At 49.0% G+C, this 17,599-nt stretch overlaps 1 protein-coding gene across 6 annotated transcripts in view; it reads right to left on the minus strand.

Moving 5' to 3' along the window:
* The window catches only part of AOPEP (aminopeptidase O (putative)), a 395,656-nt gene that overhangs the window by 149,949 nt on the left and 228,108 nt on the right, over positions 1 to 17,599 (minus strand). For all 6 annotated transcript variants that reach the window (XR_007131178.1, XR_007131175.1, XR_007131177.1 and 3 more), the window contains exon 7: positions 12,093 to 12,199. Coding sequence is in view for 3 of the 6 variants with exons in the window: in XM_047754794.1 (XP_047610750.1) it covers positions 12,093 to 12,199 (107 nt within the window). In the remaining 3 variants the exon portion in view is untranslated. The remainder of the gene's footprint in view (positions 1 to 12,092; positions 12,200 to 17,599) is intronic.

A 17,599-nucleotide genomic window follows, 5' to 3' on the forward strand; every position in this document is an offset into this window, starting at 1 on the left:
TTCTGCACTACAGAGGCCAGAGGACTGTACAGAGCGGAGCCAGAGGGGACACCCAGGGTGGCCCTATGTAGAGATTAAACCTGAAGTAGGTCCCGGGAAGGTAGGAGGATCCCATTAGTCTCAGAAGCATTGCCAAGTTCCTTCTTTCCTCAAGCTATTCCTTTGAGCATCTTTGTTTAATGTTCTTTTTTTTGGGGGGGAGGGGTTGTTTTAGCTTTTAATCCTATCCTTTTCACTTGTAACCAGGCATTCTTGCACTTGGAAAAAAAAAAAAAAGTCCTCTCAACTTCTTAGCAAAATTAACATTTTCAACATTCCAACCAATTTTGAGTTTGTGAAGAGGAAAGGTAGGTGATTTCAGGCTCAGGCTGGTAAAGAGTCAGGGGCAGGATGCCTTGTGGTTGCCAGCCAGAGGGTAGCAGCAGTGAAAGAAGAGACTAGAATAAACCAGGAGGGAGAGTGAAGCTGGCTGTGGGGGCTGTGGCCTCGTGCCCTCTGTCCCTTGTTGGGCAAACATTTCCCAGGTGCCAGAGGGTCCAGCTGACAGTATCTAACATGTGCTGGGTATTTACCATAGGTTGAACCACAGGAAATTAACAATTGTCTGTCATTTTAGGATCCATCAACATGGCAATTTCCTGTGATTCAACCTACCACGTGTGTTCTAAACGGTGCACGTACTCATCACATGTATTCCTTACACTCACCTATAAAGTGGAAATGATTGTGGTATTATTAAATGCTTGTGTTATTATGTGTTATACAGCAAGGATCTAAAGCTCGGCTGCGGCTGTGTAACTCCCTCATGGTCACAGAGCAAGGAGTGGGGTCAGCACTGGACTCAAATCTGGGCAGTTGAACTTCCACACTTACTGTTATACAGCCTATACTCCTTTCCTGAGTTGAGATCTGAAGACTGCCAAGCTCTGGAGAGAGTTCTGTCTGCATCCTCAGCTGATGTTTCTCTAAAGTGAGACAGGATCGACCAGGTCTTGGCCGAGAAGGCATCGGGACTATGGCCTTTTGCTCTGTTCAGAGTTGGCACGAACCTCACAAAGCCCACACAGTCAACCTGTTCCTCTGGTGGGACATCCTTACTTGCAATCAGGGATGGCTTCCCAGTATATTACTGGAAGCTACATTGACCTTTCGATCAGTTTGAATAACCCCAAATGAGCAGCTCATTCAGAGCCTTAGGCCAACCAAGAAGAGGATGCCAAGTTCTTCTAATCCCAGGCCTGGGTTTCTGAAAAAGCCATCTAATTCCATCTGGCCTCTAGACTCTGTCTCTCTGATCATGTGTTATCCCGAAGCCTGGGTCGTCTTCCCAGAACTCCATTTTCATTATGTCAGTCTTAGAACTGAAAATAGCTTCCCACTGCCTGGACTCTCGAATTTGGCTCCATTACTTAGCCTGGTCCACCTTTAGTCTCATGGGTTCTTAATGGCTCTCCTCTTCAGGAAGCCCATTCTCACTTAATGGACACTTCCACAATCAATTTGCTGCGTATGCCTGCCAGGCTTTGCTCATTGAGTTTCCTTCTCTTTACCTCTTTATTAGCCTCACTGCTCTTCTTTCCTACCATCCCAGCTTAGCCTCACATCTTCCCAATGGCTCCTTCTAACTCAGCTTACTAATACTAAATTCTCAGCTCTTTGAATTCTGAGGACGCAACCTATAATTTGTTTTGTGACCAATATTTTAACTCTCTGAAAAATATAGAAGGAAACTCAGGGACAGAGCTCATGCTGTCTATGGCATTCATTTCTTCAATATTTATTAAGTACCCACTCAGTGCCAAGCATTGTGGCACACAGAGGCAGAGGAAGACATAGGCCCTAGGTTCAAAAGGGCGATGGTTTAGAAGAGAGATGTATTGGGTTGGACCATGTGAAATTGTTTGTTTTTATAGGCTAAAGATGGCTCAGTATTGGCACTTTAATATGGCTCATTCTAAATATAATTATCAAGTAATGCAGTAAGGTCAGCAGTGGAGATACAACCAGAGCATTTAGCAGGTAGAGAGGAGGGTCATTGGCTTATCATGTCAGGGTAGGGCCTGAGACTTTTGGAAGGTAGTGATAGCTGTGCTGCTGAGCAGAACAATCTGGAGTCAAGCAACAAGGGAAGGATATTCTAAATAGAGACAACATGAAAAAAAGACAAGGAGATAAGAAAGAACCAGAGCCAGACAGTAGGTGTTATGGGCTGAATCACACCTCTCCAAAATGTTTGTGCTGAAGCCCTAACCCCCAGTGCCTCAGAATGTGACTGCATTTGGAGAGAAGGCCTTTAAAAAGTAAAGTTACATTGGCTGGTTAATGATGGCCATTTTGACCAGCGTCAGGTACCTCAGAAAACGAAATGTAGAACTACCATATGACCCAGCGATCCCACTCTTGGGCATATATCTAGACAAAACTTTCATTCAAAAAAGATACATGCACCCCTATGTTCATTACAGCAGTATTCACAACAGCCAAGACATGGAAACAACCTAAATGTCCATCGACAGATGAGTGGATTAAGGAGATGTGGTACATATACCAATGGAATACTACTCAGCCATAAAAAAGAGCAAAATAATGTCATTTGCAGCAACATGGATGGAACTAGAGACTCTCAGTATGAAGAGAAGTAAGTCGGAAAGACAAATTCCATATGATATACTTAGATCTGGAATCCAATATACGGCACAAATGAAACCACCTACAGAACAGAAACAGACTCACAGACATGGACAGCAGACCTGTGGTTGCCTTGGGGGAGGGGGAGGGAGTGGGATGGACTGGGAGTTCTGGGGTAATAAATGCAAACTGCCACATTTAGAATGGATAGACAATGAGGTCCTGCTGTATAGCACGGGGAACTATATCCGATCACTTGTGATGGAACATGATGAAGGATAATGTGGGAACAAGAATGTACATATGTATGACTAGGTCACTGGGCTGTATTGCAGAAATTGACAGAACATTGTAAATCAACTATAATTTTAAAAAATTTTTTAAAAAAGAGGGAATTAAATTAAAAGGAGGCCACTAGGTTGGACCTTAACTCGGTCTGGTTGGTGTCCTAAGAAGAGATTAGGGCATATACAGAGACACAGGGAGTGCAGGCACACAGAGAAAAGCCAAAGTGAGGATGGACCCAGTTAGAAGGTGGCTGCTTGCACACCAAGGAGAACGGCCTCAGAAGAGACCAAACCTGCTGACACCTTGATCTTGGACTTCTAGCCTCTACGGCTGTAAGAAAATACATTTCTGGAGTTCCCGTCGTGGCGCAGTGGTTAACGAATCTGACTAGGAACCATGAGGTTGCGGGTTCGGTCCCTGCCCTTGCTCAGTGGGTTAACGATCCGGCGTTGCCGTGACCTGTGGTGTAGGTTGCAGACGCGGCTCGTATCCCGAGTTGCTGTGGCTCTGGCGTAGGCCGGTGGCTACAGCTCCGATTCAACCCCTAGCCTGGGAACCTCCATATGCCGAAGGAGCGGCCCAAGAAATAGCAACAACAACAACAACAACAACAAAAAAGACAAAAGACCAAAAAAAAAAATTTCTGTTGTTTAAGCCACATATCAGTCCTTGGAATTTTGTTACAGCAGCCCTGACAAACTAATACAGTAGGAGTCAATGAACTCTTTGAGGTGCCTAGAGGGTAAAGCAAAGAATGGCAAGAGAGGAGACTGGAAAACAGACAGGAGTGATGGCATGTGGGGCCTTGCCTACTGTATTCAGGAGCTTGAGATTTCTCTTGGAGTGGGGCAGGGAGCTTCTGGAACGCTATGAGCAAGGAGGTGGCAGAATTGTAAGGTTTCGTAAGTAGAGCTCCTCAGTGGTAGTGAGGAAGATGGATTTCATGGGGCAAGACTAGAGGTAGAAAAAAACAATTTGGGGAGTTCTCATTGTGGCGCAGTGGAAATGAATCTGACTAGGAACCATGAGGTTGTGGGTTCGATCCCTGGCCTCGCTCAGTGGGTTAAGGATCTAGCATTGCTGTGGACTGTGTTGTAGATCACAGAAAGTAGCTCAGATCTGGTGTTGCTGTGGCTCTGGAGTAGGCTGGCAGCTGTGACATCTCTGATTAGTCCCCTAGCCTGGGAACTTCCATATGCTGTGGGTGTGGCCCTTAAAAAAAGAAAAAAAAGAAAGAAAGAAAGAAAGAGAAAGAAAGAAAAAAAAAAAACAATTCAGAGGCTGTTAGATCACTGCAAGCAAGCCATTAAGTTCTCAACAGAGAAAGAGTGGTATTGGGGTGGAAAAGGGTAACACTGAGAAACACTTAGAAGGTGAGTTCATGGTCAGGGCTTAAACCCTCCTGGGGGTGTAGGGGAGTGGAGGGGAGGGAGGAGTTGGATGAGTTTCGCACGTTGCTACCTTGAACGAGTGTGTGAACTTGTACCACCAGGGAGGGGTCCAGCGCTCCTGGAGGTGAGATGGCGGGAGCGGGAGAGGGCATTACCAGCATGAGATATAGGGCAGCCAGGAAGAGATGGCAATGGACAGGTCAGCATTCACATCTCATCTTTTTTTTTTTTTTTTGTCTCATTTTTGGCCACCCCACAGCATATGGAGCTCCCAGGCCAGGGATCAGATGGAGCTACAGGTGCAACCTAAGCCACAACTTCGGCAACTTAGGATCCTCAACCCATTGTGCCGGCCGGGGATCAAATCTTCAACCCAGTGCTCCCAACACGCCGTTGATCCCATTGCGCCACAGTGGGAGCTCCTCGATCTGCTCTTTAAGAGAGATCTGGGCTGGGCTGCAGCCTTGGGAGCCCTCAACACAGATGGGAGGTGGGGTCAGCTGTGCCCAGGCCCCACTCATCACCCACATTTTATCATTCCTGTGCACATCAGGTCTTGGCATGTGACAGTCAGATGAGACCCTCAGGTGGCCTGAGCCTGTTTTGCCATAAGCACCTAGAATGTACCTCTCTCCAAGTTGTGACGGCAGGTACAGGGAGGTGCACGCTCTGGGCCCCTTGCCCCAGACGAGGACAGATCTTAAGCTGGCCCCCACTGCCTGCAGCGCAATCTCATGTAACCCGACTTGATATCATGGCACCCCAGCTTGGCCTTCCATGCTTCCTTCTACCTCTCCCTCCTGGGAATCTGTCTTGATACATCCCTTTCACATGAAGTTCGTCTGCTTCTGGAGAAGCCCACCTAAGACGGGGCGTTTAGATGAGACCACTCCAGGACATCGTGCAGCCTAGAGGGGGTCCCCCTGGGGAAGACCAACTCTGAGAGAAGGAAGACGAAGAGATGACTTTGAAGGCGACCGAGGAGGGGTGGCAGGAGGGGCCAAGAACAACTGGAAGAGGGATAGCCATGAAAGTCAGATGATGGAAATTTCCAGAAGGGAAGAGTTATCAACAGCACCAAAGCAAAGGAGCCTAATGAGGAAAGAACTGTGTTTACAGAATCTGGTGATCTGGAGGTCCCGTCATGGCTCAGTGGTTAATGAATCCGACTAGGAACCATGAGGTTGTGGGTTCGATCCCTGGCCTTGCTCAGTGGGTTAAGGATCTGGTGTTGCTGTGAGCTGTGGTGTAGGTCGCAGATTCGGCTCGGCTCTTGTGTCTCTGTGGCTCTGGCGTACGCTGGCGGCTACAGCTGCGATTAGTCCCCTAGCCTGGGAACCTCCATATGCCATGGGAGCGGCCCAAGAAATGGCAAAAAGACCAAAAAAAAAGAAAAAAAAGAAAGAAAGAAAGAATCTGGTGATCGTAAGGGCACAAGGACCTTAGGAAAAAAGTTTCCCTAGACTTGTGATCCTGGTCACGTCCAAAGTAATCAGCACTCCATCCTCGCCTGGTGGACCGACTGTCCTTCCCGTCTCCCTTGTGGGCAGAGGGGTTTAAAGCTCACTTACATAAGGAGCTCTATGATCTGCACCAAGGCATACTCATTTCTAGTTCTGTTTCTGGAACTAGAAATTTTCTTCAGCTGTGTTAAGACTGACAGGTCGGGAGTTCCCATTGTGGTTGGGACTAGTTAAGAACCCGACTAGCATCCATGGGGATGCAAGTGCGATCCTTGGCCTCGCTTAGTGGGTTAAGGACCAGCTTGGATCCTGAATTGCTGTGGCTGTGGTGAAGGCTGGCAGCTGCAGCTCCATTCAACCCCTAGCCTGGGAACTTCCATATGCTGTGGATGCAGCCCTCAAAAGCAAAAAAAAAAAAAAAAAAAAAAAAAGACAGAGAAAGACGACTGACAGGTAGGCAGTTAGGCATCTGAGCGGCCAGGGTAGGCGTGTGTGCTGATGAGCTTACAGAATCCAGGTGAGAACAGGCTGATGGCCTCAATCTCCCTGGTGGGGCAGGAGGCAGGAGAAGGGTGTTGGGGGGGTAGGCATGGGCAAGGGGAAGGTGTGAATAAACACCAAACTCCACCGTGGAGTTGCCCGAGGGGATGCAGGGATTTAATCGTGGCCTGCGGAGCCAGTGGAGACTGAAGAATTCTTTCCGGGGAGCGTTCAGGCCCAAGGTGGGGGCGTGGTGGCCAAGACTGAAGCTCTGGGCTGGAGCTTTTCCATGAGGCAGGCTCATGCGGCTGCGAATGGACCCGTTCCCGCACGTGGGTGGGAGAAGATTGCTATGTTCTTCAAGGATTAGAAAGAAAAATGTTGAAAAAAAAAAAAACAACTTTAAAGGTGAAAACTTCACATAGACTTTTAACAGGAAAAAAAGTCTCAGTGGCATCATGCAAACTCAGAACTCGTGGCGTGCACCTTTCGTTCTGGCGACAGCTAGAATCACATACTTGGGGGAGTTTCCCTGTTATTATGCGATGTCTTTGTGACCCGGGGGTGAGGGGTTCACAAGGAAGATAGGAGTATAGTTTGCATGTCTCTCAGATTCTAGCGGCATCTAGAAAGAGCCAGGGCGGGCTCTGGGCTTGTCAGCACCTCCTCAATGGAACGCATTTTCATGTTTTTCTCAGCATGGGCTTGACTTGAACAATGAATCCAGAAAAGGGGGGGGGGGGGTGGTAATAAATCACAAACAATCAAAAGCAAGAGAGATGGCCTCTGACTCTGTCACCGGAGCTCTTACATCTCGCCGGCCTGTCATCGATAGGCTAACTGAAAGCACTCAGAAGATGCTGGAGGCAGCTAAACCCTAGAGACCAAGGCTTTCAGAAGCCTCCTTGCAGCTTCCTTGTCAAGAGTCAAGGCTACAGCCCTGGACCGAGGAGTTGGGGGTGGGGGGAGCTCTTAGGCCGGGGTTGGGAGGACAAATGAGAGAGCCAAGAGGTGGTGGTCAGGCAGGGCAGAGTGGAAGAGCAGCGAGCCCAAGCCTTGCCTGGCAAATGGGTCTGCCCGGGGCTGGAGGAGGGGCGGGGGAGCGCCTGGAGAGAGCCCCTGGGGTCTCATTGATGGGAAAGGCATTTTAATAATTAACCAACGCGAAAAGGCTTGGAGTCAGTAATGCGACCCTCGCTTTTGGAGACTATGCCTCAGGAGCCTGAAGCCGCACTACAGGCTCCCCAGCCAGTGAAGGCTGAGAAGGGTGTGGGAAAACACATGGAACTCTTGGAACCAAATGAAACTTACGACCAGCTCCATTTAAGGCACCTTTGATGAGAGCCATGCTTCTACGCTGGGTGTGTTCAAGGCACAAACAGAAAAGGGTTCTCCTAAATTACTGAAATTAGCAAGTCCGAGACAAACCTAATTTGAGTTTTTCTCGTCTCGCTTTGTTAATACTCCTCCAGTATCTATGATCAACACAATATTGAGTTTTTCTTTCCCTCCCAGATATTGACTGAAATAATCAGATAGATACTCTCATGTGTAAAGGACAAAGACGCTTGGTCCAAGGATATTTATTTTAGCCCAATCTTCATGTCCTTCCACAGTTCAAGACACCTGGAGGTTTCTTGTTTTTGTTCTGTTTTTGCTTTTTAGGGGCGCATGGACGTTCCCAGGCTAGGGGTCTCATGAGAGCTGCAGTGGCGGGCCTTCAGCCACGGCAGATCCCTAAGGCACTGAGCAAGGCCAGCGATGGGACCCTCGTCTTCATGGATACTAGTCAGGTTTTTCACCTGCTGAGCCACGATGAGAACTTTTTTTTTTCCTTCTTTTTTTTTTTTGAGGGCCACGAAAATCAAGTTCTTTGGAGGCAGAGGGATGGTATAGGGAAGAGAGGATTGTTTTAATCCCCACTCTGCCCTTTATCAGCTGTATGATGTTAGACACTGTAACCAGGCTTTCAGAGCCGTGAGTCATCTAAGTGAAGATGGATAACAGCCAGCAGGAAAGATGGGGAAGCACTGGCATGGAGACAGAAGGAGATCAAGGAGAGTGTGACACACAGAAGCGAAGAAAGTGTTTTTAGAAAGAGGGAGTGGTCAACCATGATGAACATTCCTGCAAAGTCGGGCAAGAGATGCTTCCACTGTCTGGCAACAGGAAACCAAGATTTCTTTTTCTTTTTTTTGTCTTTTCTTGGGCCACACAGCATATGGAGGTTCCTAGGCTAGGGGTCAAATCAGAGCTGTAGCCGCCGGCCTGCACCACAGCCACAGCAACGCTGGATCCGAGCTGTGTCTGCGACCTACAGCACAGCTCATGGCAACGCGGGATCCTTAACCCACTGAGCAAGGCCAGGGATCGAACCTGCAACCTCATGGTTCCTAGTCGGATTCGTTAACCACTGAGCCACGATGGGAACTCCTGAAACCCAGATTTCTAAGTTGTTCTTTGTCCATCATTTCAAGACCATGGGGTATCTTAAAAGAAAGAAAGAAAGATAACACCTTTGATTACTGTGTGGTTTCCCGGGACTTCTTTCCAGGTCTCATCTGTGTAGTACAACAGAAATCTGAGGACAGATTCTCACAAGTCTGGTTCTTCCTTTCACTTATTTTGAGGCTCTCTGTGCCCATTTAAGGGAGGATTCTAGGGAAGGAGAGGAAACTAAACCTAGACTATGTAACTTGGGATCGGTTCAGAAACATTTCCTCTTCATGGTCAGTGCATCGGATAACAATATTTTCTATATTGATGTGCAACAAATCTTTCATATGCAGTCATTTCATGGTTAGCCTAAATTTAGGCAAACACAATTTCTGAATACTAAGAAAAACAAATGCCATAATAAGCCTTCTAGCACAAGGGTCTAAAAATAGTGTATTCCTTCTCCCAGCTCCACACACAAAGGACAAGCTCTCGGACATTAGAAGCACCACCAAGTCTAGAGCTAAGGCTCTCTGCACATGTGTACGGATTTCCCACTGTCCATCTGACTGCTTATAAGCTGGGAACTTATTTCATCAAGTAATGTTATTACTATTATTATTATTATTATTATTGTTTCTTAGGGCCACACCTGCAACATGTGGAAGGTCCCAGGCGAGAGGTCGAATCGGAGCTGCAGCTGCCGGCCTACACCACACCCAGCAATACCAGATCCGAGCCACATCTGTGACCTATGCCGCAGCTCACAGCCAGGCTGGATCCTTGACCCGGGGAGCCAGGGCTTGAACCTGTGTCTTCATGGATACTGGTCGGGTTCCTTACCTGCTGAGCCACAACGGGAACTCCAAGGAATGTTAATTATAATGCCCCTACCTCCACCAAAGGACTAGGGGCATGCAGAATGGGAGGCTTCCAAAGGACTTGGGGAATGGAAGCATCGAGCCTTGAGAGCTGACAGGATTGGCCTAGTTACAGCTCGCACATAAGTGTGCTCCCGCAGCAGCCACCTTAAAACAAACCTCTCTGATCTTCATCTACCTCCCCTTCCGGCACAACTTCTCTCACACAGTTCACACCCAGTGTCTCTGCTTCCTAATCTCCCCTCACTCGTCACTTCGATCTAGCTCCCTTCTCCACAACTCATGAATACATGCATGCCCGTCAAGGTCACCAGCATCCTTCGCAGGGCCCACACTCACTCCAGGGCCCCTTCTCTCCGCCCCCATCCCACGGCCCTCGGCAGCATCCAACATCCCATTCCCACCTTCTTGACTCACTTTCTTTTCTTTTTTTTTTTTAATTGTTATTTCCCCAATACAATTTTTGACTCATTCCCTTTCCTGACTTCCAGGACTCCTGGCACCTGGGTTCTCTCTGTACTGATTTCCCCAGCTCCTCCGCTGGCTCCGCCTCTTCCTCCCAACCTCTTCTCCCACCTTCTTCTTTCCCAGTGATTTTACCAGGCTTGGGATTGTCAGTAGCCATAGGCTGAATGTTCCCATTTTTTCCAGTGAGCTCCTGACTTGTAAACCCCACTGAGTTCTCAATAGTTGAGTATCTATTTGGCACGTCAACCTTAACACACGCCGAATGGGAATCTTGATTCTTCCCTCCAAAGCCTGCTCCACCCGGAGTCTGTACCATCTCACCACATGGCACCGCCATCTGTCTGCCCAGCTGCTCAAGTCAAAAGCCTAGAAGTCATTCTGGACACTTTCAGTTACCTCCTCTCCACACTCAATAGACCAAAGACCTGCCAGTCCCACTGCCAAAACTTGTCTTAAATAGGTTGGCTTCTCGTGTCTGTCCTGTGACCAGCAGGACTGGAAGCGTGACCGTCTACTGCCACGTTCTAACCCATCTACTTGCTTTTTGTCTGCTGCCCGCAGTCTAGGCAGAGCAGGGATCCTTCCCTGCTGAAGGCCCTGGGCGGCTTCCAGTTGCACTTGGGGGAAGGCTGGAAGCTCCAGCGCCTGCCTGCTTCTCCCTGCTCTTCCTACCATGCTGGCCTCCTCTCTGTCCCTCCAGCACCAGCATGCCAAGCCGTGTGCCCCTTGCCTCAAGGCCTTGGTGCTCTGCAGAGAGGCATCCTCCTTGCTGTCAATCTCTGTGCTCCCTTCACACCGCTTCTCACCACCTGTCACTAGCCATGCATGCAAGAGGGGCCCAACTGACGGCGAGTTGCATGAGAGCAGGGACCCTGTGCACGCTGGCCGTGGGTGTGGCCATCCCGCTGGCTAAGTGACCGGATGTGTGAACAGTGGCTCTGGGTGGGGCAGGCAGGGCTCCTGGCTCTGGCTTTCCTAAACAATGGATGAGTCAGCCACGGCAGCAGTTAGCATGAGAGGGGGGACTTCTCCGTGGGAAGAGCGGCCACACCCAGGCTGCCAGGGCGGCACTGAAGCACTGGTCGGCCTCGCTGGGGTCAGGCTGGGCCCGCATTTCCCTCAGACTCCAGCCTTAGGGGGCAGCCACCTCTGTGTGTGAGTGTGTGTGTGTGTGTGTGTGTGTGTGTGTGTTGCGGGGGGGGGGGGGGGGTTGTTTATTAAAAACAAACAACAGCAGCAAAATCCATGCAGGCGGGCTTCTGCCCAGGAACTGGCCTTCAGGACAGCCATCTAAAAAGCGGGGTGACTCCTGGATGGCCGCCTTCCCACCTGTCTGACCGCCGAGTCCAAAGGCTGGGCTCCAAGCAAGAGGGGGCAGGAGGGAAGCTTCTGTTGCCATGGCAACTGCAGTGCTCCTGGGGCCTAGGCTTGAGGTTTCAGATAAACAACTATTTAGAGACCTGACAAGGAGCAAACAGAGGAACCAAAAAAAAAAAAAAAGAAAGAAAAAAATGGCAAGAAGTAATCCTTAACAAGTGCTGCAGGACACACTCAGAAAATAAAACACAGGAGCTGAGAGCAGAATCCTCCCACCAGCACAGGAGTGGCCTCCTGCGGGGCCGCATCCGGAACAAAAGGCCCCATTGACACAAACATCTGTTACTACTAAACACTTAGGAATCAATATTTTCCTAAAGGTTCCCCCCCACCCCGCCCGCCCCGTTTGGCTTTCAAGGGTTACTGTCTGCCAGGCTACCGGACTTTAACCTTCTCCAAGTCCGCAGCCACCACACAGAGTGACTATTACGACCTCAAGTGAAGAATGTGGTCCCGGAAATGGCCTCGTGCTTTTTTTTTTTCCTGAATAGACACCCAGGGAAAATGTCAGAAGGCAAATCCAAACCCACACCCTGAACGACTTAAAACATAACAATCCTGTCCCTGGGAGGATGAGTAATCCAGCCCAATTTAATTTTAAAAGGAAACAGCCGATTTAAGGAGATGGCCTGGATGAGGCTTGAAGGAAAGGAGGGGGGCGGGATCACGTGATGCTTTACCTCAACACCTGCATCTCCTCAGGGGAGCTCCGCACCTCGTCCCGGAGGCGACGCCAGCGCAGGCAAGCCCTCAGCTCCTGCTGCTCCTGGGCTTCGTGGGGGGCCAGCTGCTTAGACCACAGACACACAGAAACATATGCCACAAAACACAGTCACTGTTGTCCTCACGCAGGGTCAGAGCCGTCCCATGGAGCGGAGAGTTTTGGTTTTTTTGCCGGCGAGGTGGGGGTTGGGGGCATCGGTGGCACAGAGGCCCCTGCCTTGCCTTATGCCCTAGTAGTAGAGGGGTCAGAGGGCCTCTGAGGTCCTCAAACGTAGAACCAGTCCTCACCCCCCAACCCCCGGGCCTTTTTGGGAGGCGCACACCGCCCCCCACCCCCTCCTGGAACCTACCCCACAACCCCACCCCCCCCAAGCCCCCACCCTCACCCTGTCCTGGAACTTCCCCTCCCACCCACACCCCTACCCACTTGGGAGAGAGAGAGAGCGAGCCCACGAGCAGGCCTCCCCAGGGGGCCGTTTGCACTCTGGTTCCACCCAGCCCCTTCCTGCTTTGTCCTTCTGCATCGGGTGGGAAAGGCCCCCTCCATTTACATCCTATTCTCCCCAGCCCTCAGTTTGTCAGGGCTATTTACAGTGGAGCCGGCTAATGTGACCCAGATGATTCAGTTTGCATGGAAGCAGAAAGGCCGAGCTGCCTGGATGCAGGCTTGGGGAAGGAGACAGCCTTGCTTCCTGCCCTGCTGGTCAGAATGGGCTGCCCTCCTCCACGTGCTCTTGAAGCCCCATGGCTGTACCCTCCACAGGGGAGGGCAGCAGCGTGCCCACCGGGGAGGGAAAGGGCTGCATCCACAGGCATTTCTGGAAATTAAAGCTCCCTAATAGTTCCCTTGACAGTTACTTACTGATGCTCCGCCAGGCCCTGGGGACAAAATGGACACAGATTCCTGAAGAGTCCAGCTAAGAACACTAATGGTCAAAATGTAGTGATGGGGCAGTTCCTGTTGTGGCTCAGTGATAATGAACCCAACTAGTAGTATCCATGGGAATACAGGTTCAATCCCTGGCCTTGCTCAGCGGGTTAAGGATCCGGCGTTGCCGTGAGCTATGGTGTAGGCCGGCAGCTGCAGCTCTGATTCAACCCCTAGCCTGGAAACTTCCATATGCCACAAGTGTGGCCCTAAAAAGATGGAAAAAAAAAATGCAGTGATGACAGGGAAGAACCCCGATGCTCCCTGGCCCATCAGGGTGGTAGGAAGGCTTTCCTGAGGAGGTGATGGCACCTGAACCGGTCCCCAGGGACAGGGGAGTCGTCCAGGGGAGGAGGAGTTTCAGGAGGAAGGAAAGCATGTGCCAGGCTCATGGGGCCTGAAAAGAGTGTGACATGTTTAGAAAATGGTGAGGGACAGGGTCAGGCAGGGAGCAGGATGCCATCCAGGGAGGGACAGAGGTACCAAACAGCCAGCAGAGGCCAGGTGACCAATGAACCTTGTGTGCCCTGTTGTTAGAGGCTAAATTGTCTCTCCCCAACACGTATCACACGTTGAAGCCCTCATCGCCAGTGTGACTGTGTTTGGAGACCGGGCCTTTCAGGAGGTAATGAAGGTTAAATGATGTCAAAAGGATGGGGCCCTACAGAAGACCTGAATAGACATTTCTCCAAAGAAGATAACACAGATGGCCAAGAGGCATATGAAAAAATGCTCAAATAATCACTAAGTATTAGAGAAATGCAAATCAAAACTACAATGAGGTACCACCTCACACAAGTGAAAATGGCCACCATTAACAAGTCAACCAATAACAAATGCTGGAGAGGGTGTGGAGAAAAAGGTACCCTCCTCCACTGTTGGAAGGAATGCAAACTGGTACAATGGCTATGGAAAACAGTATGGAGGTTCCTCAGAAAACTAAATATAGAACTACCACATGACCCAGCAATCCCACTCTTGGGCATACATCCAGACAACACTTGTATTGAAAAAGATACATGCACCCCTCTGTTCACTGCAGCACTATTCACAATAGCCAAGACGTGGAAACAACCTAAACATCCATCAACAGATGAATGGATTAAGAAGATGTGCTACATATACACAATAGAATACTACTCAGCCATAAAAAAGAGCAAAGTAATGCCATTTGAATCAACATGGATGGAACTAGAAACTCATACTAAGTGAAGTCAGTCAGAAAGAGAAAGACAAATATGATGATACCACTTATATCTGGATTCTAATATATGGCACAAATGAATCTATCTGCAGAAAAGAAATAAACTCATGGACTTGGAGAACAGACTTGTGGTTGCCAAGGGGGAGGAGCAGGGAGTGAGATGGACTGGGAGCTTGGGGTTAGTAGATGCAAACTATTGCATTTGGGATGGATAAGCAATGAGATCCTGCTGTGTAGCACAGGGAACTATATCCAATCGCTTGTGATGAAGGATAATGTGAGAAAAAGAATGTGTGTGTATGTATGACTGGGTCATTTTGCCCTATAGCAAAAATTGACAGAACACTGTAAAACAACTACAAAAGAAAAAAAAAAAAAAAAGTTTGGGGGCCCTGCCCTAATCCAGTAGGGCTGGTGTCCTCATAAGAAGAGGAAGAGTTAATGCCATTTGAAGCAACATGGATTGAACTAGAGGCTCTCATCCTGAGTGAAGTAAGTCAGAAAGAGAAAGACAAATCCCATATGATATCACTTATATCTGGAATCTAATATAGGACACAAATGAACCTTTCCACAGAAAAGAAAATCATGGACTTGGAGAATAGACTTGTGGTTGCTAAGGGGCAGGGGGAGGGGGCGGGGGGGGAGGGGGATGGACTGGGAGCTTGGGGTTAATAGATGCAGACTCCTGCCTTTGGATTGGATTAGCAATGAGATCCTGCTGTGTAGCACTGGCAACTAGGTCTAGTCACTTATGATGGAGCAGGATAATGTAAGAAAATAGAATGTGTACCTGTCTGTATAACTGGGTCACCATGCTGTACAGCAGAAAATTGACAGATTACTATAAACCAGCTATAGTGGAAAAAAATAAAAATGATTTTTATAAAAAAAAAGAAAGAGGAAGAGACACTAAAACTGTGTGCACTGAGGAAAGGCCATGTGAGGACATGGTGAGAAGATGGCCCCCGCCGGACCAGGGAAAAGAGGTGTCACCAGAAACCAAGCCTGTCAGCACCCTGACCTTGGATCTGCAGCCTCCCAAACTATGAGAACAGCAAGCGTGTGTTGTTGAAGCCTCCCGGCTTGCGGTATTTAGTTATGGCAGCCCGAGCTGACCGAGACACCTGCAGAGGGGTTTAGACTTTACCCAAGTTGATGACAAGTCATACGATCTCACTTGCCACTAACTCAACTCACTTCTCCCTGCGGAATGCCACGCTGAGAGGAATGCAGGTTTCTATTGCCTTGTTCAAACCCACTCCCTTGCAGTACTTGCTGATGCTGGGTGCTGCAGAGCGCAGTCTCGCGGGCAACAGAGTGACCCATGAGCCCTCAAGCCCTGTGCAGGGATGAAGCGAGCTGATGATTGGGAGAGTCCCGGGAGGCAGCCCACCCTTTCCCGCCCCAAGAAGCATTCTTGGGAGGTTTGTTAAGGGCGCTTGTCAGGGACCACCCGCAGCTCAGTCTCACTCGACCTTCAAGCAAAGGGCCAGAGCAATGATGTACTCTGTCTGGAAATCTTTCCAAATTTTGCATTAGTTCTAGAATGACCACTTCAGAGTTTCCATCAAGGCTCAGTAGAAATGAACCTGACTAGGATCCATGAGGATGCGGGTTCGATCCCTGGCCTCACTCAGTGGGTTAAGTTTCTAGCGTTGCTGTGAGCTATGGTGTAGGTCGAAGACAAGGCTTGGATCTGGCATTGCTGTGGCTGTGGTATAGGCCAGCAGCTGCCGCTCAGATTTGCCTCCTAGCCTGGGAACCTCCATATGTCACAGGTGCAGCCCTAAAAAACAAAAAGAAAAAAAGAAAAGGAAAGAAAAGAAAATAGAATGGCCACTTCACTTTAGAGGTGTCCATGTTCTCACATACTGCATGTACCTTAAAGGATGATGGCATAGGTTGGCCTCTAGGCCAGGTTAAGGGAAAAGGAGAGATAAAGAAACTTCAGTTCCTAGTTCCTTTTTGAGGCCCACAAGGAGTCACCTCCTCCAAATAGGCTTTCTGGATTTTCTCAGACCCAGCCTCTTCCACACCTTTGAACTCCCACAATATTTGGTGTTTACCTCTTTTTTCCTCCTTTTCTTTCTTCCTTTATTTCTATCTTTCTTTCTTTCCTTCTTTCTTTCTCTTGTTTTTGATTTTTTTGTTATGCCTGAGGTTTGCAGAATTTCCTGGGCCAGGGATTGAACTCACGCCATAGCAGAGATCTGAGCCGCTGCAGTGACAACACCGGATCCTTAAACATCATGGAACTCCTACCTCTTTTTTCTAACTTAATTTCTTCTTTCTACCTTGGCGTGCTTTCCTTTTTTTTTTTTTTTCTTTCTTTCTTTTTTTTCTTTTCTAGGGCCACACCCGTGGCATATGCAGGTTTCCAGGCTAGGGGTCGAATCAGAGCTACAGCCACCGGCCACAGCCACAGCAATGCCAGATCCGAGCCTCGTCTTTGATCCACACTCTGGCTCATGGCAACGCCAGATCCTTAACCCACTGAGCGCTGCCAGGGATCGAACCTGCAACCTCATGGTTCCTAGTCAGATTTGTCAACCACTGAGCCATGACGGCAACTCCAAACTTTCTGTATCTTCAAAATTAGACTCTGGCCTCTTTGAGAGCAAGTGCTGTCATCTTATCCTTTTATCCCTTCAAATCTAGCAAAGAATGGACAGGCAGAAGGTGTTCAGAGTGAGATGCAGCCAGGCCAGCTCCGTGCCTCCATTGGTAGAGATGGATGTGTTTAGGGCAGCTAGAGGCAGACTCAAGCAAAAAGACCCCAGGAGATACAGGCAAGGGGGAGGGTAAAGTGGGAGCCCTCTTTGGGGACTCAGGAGATAAAGAGAGAGATGGTCATCAGATGCCCAACACAACACTCACAATTACAAAGAATAGCACAGAGAGGATGGATACGTGTAGGTGTGTGACTGTCACTGTGTCGTACAGCAGAAATTATCTCAGCCTTGTGTATTAACTATACTTCAATAAAACTTTTAAAAACCCACAAAAAAGCACACCCACTATGCTAAGCTCATTCACACACTATCACTTTCACCCTGCAAACTTAAGCATCCCTAGACCCATTTTATAAAAGTGGAAACTGAGGCTCAGGAGGCTACATAACTTACTGATGCTCACCGAGCTGGTCAACAGCAAAGCTGCGATTCCAGGCCTGGTCGGACCCCAAACCCAGCCCTGTCTCAGGAATCTGCCACGTGGCCTCTGTCCATGGAATCTGTGTGGAGGGGACTCAGCCATGCTCACTGCTAGTGCTACAGTCAAGGTGTGTAAGGGGGTGGGAGCGTGAACGAGACATGGTTCGACTTCGAAAG

Source organism: Phacochoerus africanus, chromosome 12, assembly GCF_016906955.1.
Source record: "Phacochoerus africanus isolate WHEZ1 chromosome 12, ROS_Pafr_v1, whole genome shotgun sequence".
In the NCBI taxonomy this organism is placed as follows: domain Eukaryota; kingdom Metazoa; phylum Chordata; class Mammalia; order Artiodactyla; family Suidae; genus Phacochoerus; species Phacochoerus africanus.